At 41.5% G+C, this 12,206-nt stretch overlaps 1 protein-coding gene across 2 annotated transcripts in view; it reads left to right on the top strand.

Moving 5' to 3' along the window:
- nrg3b (neuregulin 3b) overlaps positions 1–11,881 on the top strand; it is a 183,752-nt gene extending 171,871 nt beyond the window's left edge. For both annotated transcript variants that reach the window (XM_056366108.1, XM_056366107.1), the window contains exons 8-9: positions 3,728–3,907; positions 7,345–11,881. In XM_056366108.1, coding sequence (XP_056222083.1) covers positions 3,728–3,907; positions 7,345–8,101 — 937 coding nt within the window. In that variant the 3' untranslated portion in view covers positions 8,102–11,881. The remainder of the gene's footprint in view (positions 1–3,727; positions 3,908–7,344) is intronic.
- Positions 11,882–12,206: the final 325 nt, after the last annotated feature.

Genomic DNA, 12,206 nt, shown 5'->3' with positions numbered 1-12,206 from the left:
CTAAAAGTGTTTGATTGCTGGTAAATGTCTACATTTCACCTGATCTGATTGTGTAAAGCAGCACTGGGAGGAACTCTAGATCAGAGTGTTGTAAATTTAAAAGAACAGACTGTGCATAAGGCTCCAAATAGTCAGTTAAACTCTGATTACATTGTGCAGTAGACAAGGCTTCAGCGTTATGTCGTGAGAACATACAATACAGGATGTACAGTGATTAAAGGCAGCTATGTTTGGGGAAATAATGGGGAACTCAGAGGTTGTGTGTACATGCAGAGGGAGTTTTTAGATGTCTGGTTGACTATGATGACAACGTGAGTGAAAATCCCACTGAGGCGCCAGTTGTTCTCTGTTTTAATGGACCAGTGCTGTGTCACAGAGGAAAGTTTTTTTTTTTTTGGTTGTTTTTTTTTTTTCCAAAAGGTTGTCATGTGTGGCTGCAGGGATGGTGCCAGCCTGTCCTGGCTTTTTATCTGCCACAGTGTCACGCAGGTGCCTCATGGTGGGCAGCTGACAGTCAATCATCTGTTCAGCGTGTTCTCAGAGTAGGAGGAGGCAGGGGAGAACTAGACTGTGATGGATGATGTCCAGATGCTTTCAGCTATTGACCTGAAAAACTAGACCACATTGTGAGCTATCAGGAGAAATGCCCCATAAAAACATGTCAATATGGCCCATCAATATTGCTGCAAAAGGTTACCTGTGCATCATAGGCTTAATCACAGTGTATGACCATGTGCAGATTGATTCACCTGCTTGAATGCAGACTATATCTGTTGAAGTAAAATTTTTCAGGACGGTGAAGACATCACATAAATCACTGAAAATATAGACATCATAATGCAGACAACCATGTAGCCTGCTCTTTAACCAACAAGAGTAGCCGTCTATAGCCACACGAGCAGCACTGTGAGCACTGCTTTGAGCTAAATGCAAAATTTAGCATCCTATCATGCTCACATGCATAATGTGTAGCAAACATAATTTTTTACCACCGTTAGTATCCGCTAATTAGTACAGGCTGATAGCAATGTAACACGTTTTGAAGGTATTTGATGATGGCGCTTGATACAAAAATGAGAGGATCACCAAGGTTACTAGGCAAGTCATCTTGAGGTGGACATGAACGAAATATCCCAGCAATCCATCCAACAGTAAAAACCAAGAATGTCAACATCATGATGGCATCACCAAAGTCAGCAGGACCGATCATGTGGGGCCCATGAATGTCTGTAAACAATGACAATGACAATCCATCCATCCAACAGTCAGTCAGGACCCAAGCGGTACCAACCAACAGACCCACACAGAGCCGTGTGACTAAAAAATATTCTATCAATGAATTTAAGCCTTGAGCAGTCAGACTAGCACCTGCTCTGTGTTGCATTGTGGACTTTTTGTTGTACACATGTCAGCAGGGGAAAATTAACAAATCAGTCATTTAACACCAATCATTTACAGTTTCGATACATTCTGAATAAAGTGACCAGCGCTCAGCTCACCACTCTGCCTGCTCTCACACATATTTCCTAGATGCTTTGCCAGCAAAAGGAGACGGAAATTACACCTTCCGAGTCAATGTATAATCATTGCACTGCCGGTGGTCAATCATTGTTTTCATTTGTACTATTGTGGAATTTGATCAATCACCAAGACTCCTTTGTCATGATCGGAGGGAATTATGAGGAAATTGCAGTCTTGTAGGCTAATCAATACGCTCAAGTCGAGTCAGTGAGCAGTTTTTCACACACTGTCTACTGTTCATGTGGCATACTGTCACATGTCACCCCCCTCGGTCTCCCGTTCTTCTCTGTCTCTCTCCACTGTGTCCAAAAAAGGCATGAGAAGAGAGTATGCTGCGGTACATTTTTGGTGAATTGTATAGATAAGCAGCTGCCGTTCAGTTTTAGACCTGTAACACTTAACATTCATTAATTACAAAAGCCTGGTGATTTTGTCCGAGGAACATAGTTTAATTTTTGCAGCTTTTCGTTAATCCTAATTAATAAATCAGCATGCTAATAGGCAACAAAACTGACATAATTCAGCTTTGTTCAGATCAACTTTTTACAACATCAGTCGATACAAAAGCTAATGCTGGCAAAAACTAGAGCCAACATTAGTCATGCTTATTGTTCCACAGCCATGGACATTTGGAAATTATTACAGCAGAATTTTTTTTTTTTTTTTTTGCAGTGTTCCATTCAGCTATCAATTAATAACCAAATGTCCACGGGACTATTTAGTTTATTGCGTGACTTTAAATGAATCAGGGAGTTCAGTTTTAGGACAAGCTAGAAAATCTTAAAGTTTGAAAAACCTGATCACTATTTAAACACCAAAAAAGAACGTCCATCACTTTATACACACAGAGCCAAGAGCCAAAACCAAGCTGGGAGAAAGTTTTGTCGGCATCAGTGATTTGTGTTAAGTGCTACAATACAAACACATTTTTCACCCAGCATTTATAATATGTCAGTAAGTTGTTTTTGTGGTCCAGTTTCACTTAACATAATCAAGTGTTGCTCACAGAAGAAACAGAGTCAGGTGACCAACATGGAAGCCTCAGTCTCAAGAGTATATTCAAATACACTGAAAATTATTTCTGTCTGTATTTCATGTGTGCCGTTGGAGCTGTTTGTTCTCACGTGATATACTCACACTTCAGCTTGTTGTATAGTGCAGCATAACTTTGATTCACTTTTGATGTCATTGCTTTATTGCTGTGGACGTGCAGGGATCTGCTTTGAAATCGACCACCTACCGCCCACAGTACAATTTAAAAACAGCCTGCCTGGGGAGAAAGCACAGTTTTCTAAAGACTGCCGTTTTGATCATTAACGGCAGCAGGATGTCAATACATGCTGGTCATTTTGTTGTGGGTATATGAAATATTTTCTAACATATGGTCAAGCGCATAGCTGGTGCATTTTAAAGTTCACAAATACAGACATTTTAGCGTCTAGTGTTTTACATATGCGAGCTTTGTTGCTCTATGGGCGGCAGCGTCGGTCTGTCAGCCCGCCGCTCTGCTCCACATCTTGACAACTCTTGGATGGATTGCTGTGAAATTTGCTGCAGATATTCAAGGTCCCTAGAGGGTAAATCCTAATGACTTTAGTGATCTGAATTTTCCTCTAACACCACTTGCAGTTTTCACTTATTCAGGGAAATATCTCTCAACGTCTACAAAAAAACAAAAAAACAACCTAATTTTCTCTAAGAGGACTCTGTGAATCAGCTCCCTGAGATGGATGGGCACAAAAAAATCTTGACTTTGGTGATCCCCTGACTTTTAATCCAGCATTATCGTCAGGACAGAATGCATAAGTAAGTGACTAAGTACAAGCTCACAGAACTGCCAGCAACCGTTCCATTGAGCAAAGAAAAATTATTTAATGTTTATGTAAATTGTATTGCTTACTGGTAAATTGCTATTCTTATACACATGTATCTGATCCCCCAGTCTGTTACTTAAGACTTCAATACCAAGTTAATTTATGCAGAGAGTCAACTGAATGTGGAATATGCTGCTTTTTTTTCCACTAAAACATCAAACAGAAAGGTCAGTCCATCCCAGTCCAGTTTTACATCAATGAACACAGAAAATGATATAAATTTGATGCAATAAATGAATTAGTGAGCGCTGTGTGATTCAATGCAGCTTTTGTGAAACAGTGCGTTACATCAGTGATTTCATCCCCTCTATTTGTTTTTCTTCTGGTTGCAGAAGTAGTTCCCTCTCGCTTAGTCCGGCCCAACAACGCAGGGAGACTAATTACTTCAGGACCCCGCCCATTCCCAGAGGGAAACACAAATCGACAAATCTCATCGATGGATCCAGAGTGGCCGGGCCTGTCTACAAACATTTGCAGGAGGATGAGTCAACAGACATGGAGTCCGTAAGAAGGTGAAACCTCTTCTGTCTTCTTGTTAGTTTTCTCATGTTTGCTCAGCCCTCAAAGAGGAAATTCTCTCTGCCTCCCTCCACACTGAGGTCAAATAGCCGGTTCAGCGATCCACACCCCCGGACTAACTGAGGTTAAGTTGGAGTGGCAGAAGGATAATTTTGGGAGAAATGAGTTTATGACTGAAATATTCTAAGTTCAAATCCGTGAACTAGTTTATGAAATCTGATCCAGGGAAATAAATGAGATCTGCTGTGCCCTCCTTCAACTGGGACTGTCACAATTAATTTGGAGAAGGCACTTGATCCCAACCGCTTCACACTATCATGGTGCTGGGGAAGTCCAAGATATGAGTCTGTGTGTAATCCTCCCTACACTTGCCACCAGGCTGGTGCTGTGAATGAAAATGTGTTTTATCTGCATGGTTTTATCATGGTTAAAAATACAACAACTGTGCCTAAGCTAATTATCAGATGATACACAAGTTTACATGAATTTCAAGATCTCCAGAATGGTTTGATTTTGGCTAATGCTTGAGCATTATGTGAAGGCTTCATGGTCCACATATCAAAGAAATTATATAATTTTCTGTCGTTTACATGCTGGATATGGAGCCATACTGGGTGACTGCAGCCTACTAGAACAAGAATACAAATTGCAAAGGATTAATTTCAAGCATTCACACATCCTGAATTCTCCTCATGCTCATCCCGGTGTCGAGTAAGGACAGCAAGTAGCCCTATTTCCATGGCTATCATAAGTGAAGCACAGCTACTGGCGCTGATTCAGGAGGCTTTAAAAGCAGGAAGGTCTTTTGGCAGAGCCACCTCTCGCCAGTTGGCTATCTGGGGGGTTAAAAAAACGTATATTTTAAGAGCCTGATGATCCTCACTGGCATGGGTTTAAAAAAAGTTAGCCTGATGAGAAATCTTCTCTGACACGTTTGTTATCAAGGAGGAGATGGTTTTTAGGGGTTTTTTTTTCTGGTGTCCTCAAGGAGGGAAAAAAGATTATCCATTTAGAGACCAAGTTTCGCATTATTTCACATCAGTTCAAACTTTTCTCTAAGTTTTTACAGATTATAAATAAGATAGATTGTTGTGTAGCAGCTACCAAAGCTGGGAAATATTTATCTTACACTCTTCATTGAGGTGCTTGTTTTCCTCAGTAGAATAATGCAGAATGTCAAGCAGCTCCACTGGCATTTCCTCTTAAACAAGTGACGCAGAGAACACTGAATTATTTTAGGTTTTATTTACAGATGCAGAAGAGAGCGTCTTTAAGCCTGAGTAAGGCAGTCCTATTTAGCATATGACTCAGAAACCGCCTAATTTGCTGTGTGTGTGTGCAACTTGAGTGATGGCACTGTTATCAGAAACGTCTGTCATTGAAGCAGTCCCCGCACCCTCGTGCATTCCACACACTTAAAAGTGCCTAGCCATGTTCCTATTAGCATGCCAACCTGCCTGCGTGTTACAGTGACTTGTAAGATACACTGCATGCTGCCAAACTCTTTATGTGACCTATTTCCATAATTTACATTTTTAAACAAAGCTCCATGGAGCTCAGCAGTTCTTTCCAATGGTTGTGCAGAGAGATCCTGCAGGACCATAACAGTTTCCTTCTCAACACACACACACACACACACACACACACACACACACACGCACACACACACACACGCACGCACGCACACACACAAACACACACACACACACACACACACACACACACACACACATATTGTTCACGAGCACATACATAGAATAACAAACAAACTAACTAATAAAGAAACTAATGAGAATTCTCTTTTAAAAGGCAAAATCTGTAACCTATGGGCAATTAAATCTAACACAGCTTTTTCAAGTGTTTAGGAGAGGAGCTGGAATGAGAGGGCTTCTTGTCTTCTTGGGGATAAACTCGCATTTGTGCAGTTAAAACAGTTTAGATCTGATCAGCCATTGATGATTCACTCGCAGATCCGTCAGTCGAATGTTGCTTTCGCCGGCCTTCAGGAGGCTGAAATGACCTATTTCTCGACTTACCAGCCATGCAACACCAAGCTACCAAGCTTACAGCCTCCTCCTCCTCTTCCTCTTCCTCCTCCTCCTCCTCCTCCTCCAGCCCCCACCTCTCCCTTGTTGCCATGGATACACCCTCTCCTCTCTGGAAATGAGAAACGGGGATGTGGAAAGGAGAGTGAGAGAACGCGATTCGGAAAGTGAGGAAAGAAGGAAGATTGTGTAGGGATGATGAGAGTGCAGCGAAGGAAAGATGGAGGCACAGAGTGTAGTGTGGTAGAAAGTGTTTGAAAAAAGAAAAAAAAAAGGAAAAAAAGACAGCAAACAAACATGAGAATACTCTTCCATGTTTTCCATTTTGTGACAACAAATCCCCGCAGAGTACTGTCAGTTTAATTATCCAGTGTCAAAACATATATTTACCCATCGCAGATAAGGACAGAATTGAAGGCAAATTTGCTACGGGAGTTATTTTTAGATATGTTTTGATCTGCCGGATTTACCTCCAGCTTCCATTCGCCCTTCTAATACCGAGGGAGGAGTGGGAAAGTAATTCAATTATTAAAACTTGGTTATGCTACAAACAGTCTCTGAAAGCCGACAATAACACTGGCTGTCTCCTAAGGCTGCGCCGGGGTGATTCAAAATATGAATTGAGTCTTCAGTAACAATATTAACTCTTGTGCACATCCATTGTATATACAAACTTATCCACTTGATTCTGAATACGTTTTCCTGGCTCTGCTGCATTATTTTCATACTGAACATGATGCTTTTCAAGCTTGTCGGCAACGCTTCATGATTTGCGCATTTGAAATATGTGATCGCTGGATGCACGGTGACGCAAACATACATGCTGAGTCTCTCACACCCACAAACATATCCACATTCACCCCAAATGTCACATCATAAGCCTGCCAGACGAAGCATGTTCTGTGAGACTTTATTATGAGTCTCGTTTCTAACACTAAAATTAGAGCATGAATGCAGCAGTGCAAGGAGGCAGTATATAATTTTTCCACATACTCACCCCGGACAGGGTCAGGAATCCAGCAGCTGTGTTGCTAAAGCCTTAAATCTCTGATAAGGCAGTCATGAGAGAAGGGATTTTTCAGTTAAACATTCATGCAGCAACAATACAGGCTGCTCATGCTGAGGATTATAAATAATTACACAAAGATTATGAAAGAACAATACCTAAATAATGATAATTTTGTTGGTGCAAGATGATTTTTTTGTGGAATTGAAATGAAATGGTGAAAAGCACAAGAGGATGGAAGCTTTATCTCCATATTCTGTATTACTCACTCACTTTTTTTCCTCTTAGGAAATGAGTGTCTAGGACGAAAAGGTCACAATATAAATCACTCGGTCTCTCATTCTCACCCTGCCATTTCTATTCTTTCCTCTGCCTAAAGGTGTGATTCTGCCAGTGGACGGGTCGGCGCCCTCCTCAGCAGGACCTCGCTCTCTCACTTCGCAGCCAGAAAAGGATGGACCGAGGTCCCCTGCACCCGTCTGGATAAGGGAACAACCTTCCTTCCACCCTCCCTGCGCACCCGTTCTGTGCCCATCATCCCCTCACTCCAAGCGAGTGACCTCGAAGCACCGCATGTGGACACGAGTGAGCGGAACCAAGGGGGGCTCCTCAAGTGGCACCCTGCGCTGGCTGGAAAGGCAATGGTGCCCATTAGCAATTCTCCCTCTCCCCCATGCGAGACTGTAGTGCTGGCGCCTGGTGTTATGCCCAGCAGTGTTAGCCCTCCCTCTGCCACCACTACTGCTCCACTGGGGTCGGAGAAGAATCCCTGCTCCGCACAAACACCCTGCTCCATTGAAATTACAGTGGAGCTTGCGCAGGAATTAAAACAGAAAAGCCTTTCCAGCTCCATGAAAATGTCTGGGTCTCACAGCGAGATCCACCGCAGTGGCACAAACACTCTCGAGGCTGGGACTGTGCAGGAGTGGGAACGGAAAAGCGTCCAATACTCAGCCAGAGTTCAGCACACAGGCAGTGGGACCAGAGGTTTGAAGGCAGCAGGCCAAAGAGAAGCCCAGGGACAATGCCAAGGTCAGACATCTCTTGTGTACGGAGGTGCAAACTGCTCCTTGGCCACCAAAGGACCCAGCTGCAGAGGAACTGGAAATGCTCATGCCAAGCCCTCTGCAAGCTGATTGGATTAACTCTGTAAAGCTTCAAAGACACCGTTCCCAATAACTGTATACTTTTGCTAGCGGCACAGGATGGTTAGCAGGTGTGACCATCTGTGTGGCCACACGGACCAATAACAGGTGGCCGTTGATTTTGAAGAACACGAACAGATTGAACTGCAGAGTGAAAAACACTGACACAACAAAAGACTTCAAGTTATAACGAAAAAGAGACAAACAAACACACATTGTGAATAAATGTGACTCAATAACAAAAACAAAACCGTGACTTGAGTGGGAGCTTGACTTTAACAGTGTATTGAAAAAAAAAATGCCACTATTTAAAAGGAGCTTCTACTTAGAAACCAAAATAGTGTGTCATCTCTATGTTGTTTCTCTAATGTAAAGAAATGAAATTATATATGTCATATAATATATGTCATATAGACGTATATATATTTGACATACAGTTGTGACAAAATAAAGACTAAGATAACAGTGTTAATTAAGGGCTTTGTTCATCTCAATCCATTCTCACCACACTGATGTGAAGGAAGGTTGTGCTTGTGTTTGCTAATTGCTGTCTATAATATACAATATAAAACAATCAATGTAGATACCGATGATGGTCAAATCACATCAAACATAAAGAATGCCATATTGGGACAAATTGCACCCTAGTAACCTCTTTATCTCCATGGCAACAGACACCTGTGGCATGCACATTCTTCCTTTTTTTAGAGTGGATTTAATCATGCACCTGCTTAGCTATCCCCTGTACCCCAACCCTAAAAACAGCCACACTAATTAAGTGTAGCTCATTATTTTTGCTTCAGATATTTACCAGATGTCTTTTGGGTAGCTGATCTTCAGGTGTGTGTGTGTGTGTGTGTGTGTGTGTGTGTGTGTGTGTGTGTGTGTGTGTGTGTGTGTGTGTGTGTGTGTGTGTGTGTGCGTGCGTGCGTGCGTGCGTGCGTGCGTGTGTGTGTATGTGTGTGTTGGCGGGAGGTCCACTGGAATTAATGAGGGTAAAGAAGGTGCAACAGGAAGGAGGAAGTACTCCCCTGAAATTATCTTCTCTTTTTTATTCTCAAGTTCTAGACAAAAAAAAAGTTTCCACAAGCGTCTAACAATGATGGTACAAAATGAGCAGAGGATAATGGGTAAAGGTTTGGTGATGGAGCACGAACACTGTGTGTGAGGGGAAAAGAAAGTTTGCAATGCTGTGAATGATTAGAGCGCTTCTGAGATTTTCCATGTTTTCACTGAGGCAGCATTACAGTCTATGTTCATTATTTCCCATGATGCACTTTATACCGTGCCCATAGGCTACAAATACAAAAGAAGAACCTCCTCACTGTTTTGAGTTACAGCAATGGCCATGAGGTTTGTGGCTGGAAATGAAGCACAGCAGTACACAAGCTGAATACAATTCTTTATTTGTGCCTCATTTACCTCAAATTCAGTATATCTGAGTTTCCGCCCGTTCAGGTCTGCTATGACTCCCGCAAGTTAAGTTGTACAGGACTTACAAATGGGTATTATTGAAATTTCTTCATCACTGATCTGCAGAATAAAACTATCTGGGGTCTATAAGAAGGTTTTTATGAAGATTAAAATGAACTTCATTGATCCCCTGAGGGGAAATTGAGCCAAGGCAGCTGCAAAGTAAAGATAAAATTACCATAAATAGAAAATATTTAGGATTCTAAATACGCACAGTGGGTGTTGGCTAGACAGAACTCACCGCAAATTTCACTGAATTTTCAGATGTTTAAGGATTTACATACTGTGTTTACCCTGCAGTGCAAGCCCACAAAGGGAAGGTTGCAAATATAGACAAGTGCCAAATTAAAAGAAAAACCTGAATAAAGTGGAGAAACATAATGAATGTTGATGCTCTAACATTCACTGACTGGTTTTCTGGATATGAAAATGATGTGAATGCTACACCCTTCATTGTCACCGGGTCTCAATCCAATTGGACACCTATGGGGGGTTTTGGACTGACCACCACCATAATAAAAAATTAAAATAAGGGAATATCTTCAGGAAGAGTGGTAGTCGCCCCTCCAGAAGACTGCCTGATGTAGAATCTGTTCCAAGGAGCACTGAATCGGTCCTGGAACCCAGCACAGGGTGGCACAGAAATCATCAGTAATATTTACAGCAGCATCATTATCCACTATGTCTATGAGCAGCGGTTTAATATTTAGGCAGCAGTTATGATATAATATTTGTCCCATTTCATACCATCAAAATTTGTCTTAAATGATTTATGGAGCATTAATGTTGTTAGTTAAGTTTTGACACATTTCATATAAAAATGCTGCACATTTCATGCATTTTGTTGTAAAATCCTAAATTTAAATCTGCACTGCTGCTTCTGCTGTAATGTGGGGTAATGCTTGAGTCTACTTTTGTTTCTGATAATGACATGTCTTTTTGCATATCTTGTTCTTTTGACAAGAAATGTAAATATCCTACAAGTGGCTCTATCCAACAGGTCACCATAAACTTACAGCGGCCAGTCCAAAAATCACTGATTACTTCTCACAGAAACCTGTGACACCACATGTCTTTGATCTCCTTTATTGATCTTGTGAAAGCACACCATAAAGTATAGCACCTAAAAGAAATCTCAGCATTGTACTCAAATTTAAAGCTGGAAATAATGATACTACCATCGGTTCCTGTCTGAGAAGTCTCCTCCCGGTGTGGCACTAATGAGAGGCCATGTGGATTTGAAAAGGAAAGGATCGGTCTTTGATCAGCGCTCACACTGAACACTGGAAACACTGTTTGAAGCACCACTCGAAAGAGTCCCAATCTCTGTTTGCTGACCGGGTTCTCCTACTAAAAAAAAAAAAAAAAAAATCTGAGCCAAGGCATCAGGCAAGACCCGCCTGAGGCTATGTGACTTGTTGAACTGTAGCTGTTACCGTAATCAAGACAGAAAATGAGAGCACTCTGAATGAGCAGCAGCCAAGGTTCAGTCAATTGAAAAAACATGACTTTGATGTCACACTGTTATATATCGTTTAGGTCTTCATTAAGGATTATATTAGTCATTTTCCAAAAGATGGCGCTTTTTAAAGAACATCAAAGGGATTACATTTTTGCTAGTGTCAATAAAACATCTTAGCCCACACTTTTTGCAGAAGCATGAAGTATAAATTCTTGGTTCTATTTGTGGACAACATGAGAGGATGATGACTTTGTGAAGGGGCTGTAAAACGCACAAGCAAGGACAACAACGAGGAAGATTAAAAAGTAAGTGTTCTCATTACCTGAAATGAGCCAGGTTTGTCGGAGGTGGGCCCTGTAGCCCTTCGATTAATCCTCACTGGTGTCGACTCTTTTATGTTACTGAGGAATGTCACACACACGACTGGCCTCCCTCACTCAGTGTGAGAGGAATACTAATGTGCCATGGGTGCAGGGGGACAGTGAGGTTCCCCACCAGATGGCATGGAGATTATGAGGACAGCAGGCCGGCATGTGTAATGCAGCACTACCAGTGTGGATGTCTGCTATCATCTCTCACAGGCTCTTCCATGTGATATCAGGTGATATTTAACACATCCACTGGCTGTGTTAACACAAGTGACAATTTCTTCCCTGAAATTAAATATGACTTATTTTCATGTTTTTAGCAACCAACCAACAAACACACTGAAAACAATAAAACAGTAGGCTCTTCTGTCAGTGCACGATGCTTTGGTTCAGCTTCCTTGTAACACTTATGAATGTTTAATGTGATAGAAGTAATAAAGTTTGTTATTTTGTTTTTCTTGCCATCTGCCTTGTCTGCCATATGCCTCATCTTTAACAAAAAAAAAAAATCTCAAGAATAGAAAGTTACACCAACTCCACCAGCTGCACTGTCCAGCGTTGGAGGAAAAGTGTGATTCTGTGGGGATATACTTCACAGAATGTTTGTATATTTACTCTCATAAAGCTATCTAATATTCAACTATTTCAAATACCTGCATAAGAGCAATGGTCTTAATGTGTTTAGCCATGTTAGAGGCATGTCTCTAATGTATGTAATGAAGAATATCTTATCAAGTGTTGGATGGATTGTCCTGACATTTGTAAAGACACTCATTGTCCCTAGAACATGAAA

This window comes from Seriola aureovittata, chromosome 21, assembly GCF_021018895.1.
Source record: "Seriola aureovittata isolate HTS-2021-v1 ecotype China chromosome 21, ASM2101889v1, whole genome shotgun sequence".
Taxonomy (NCBI): Eukaryota; Metazoa; Chordata; class Actinopteri; order Carangiformes; family Carangidae; genus Seriola; species Seriola aureovittata.
Note: the sequence above shows the minus strand (reverse complement) of the source record. Positions and strands in the feature narration are given on the sequence as shown.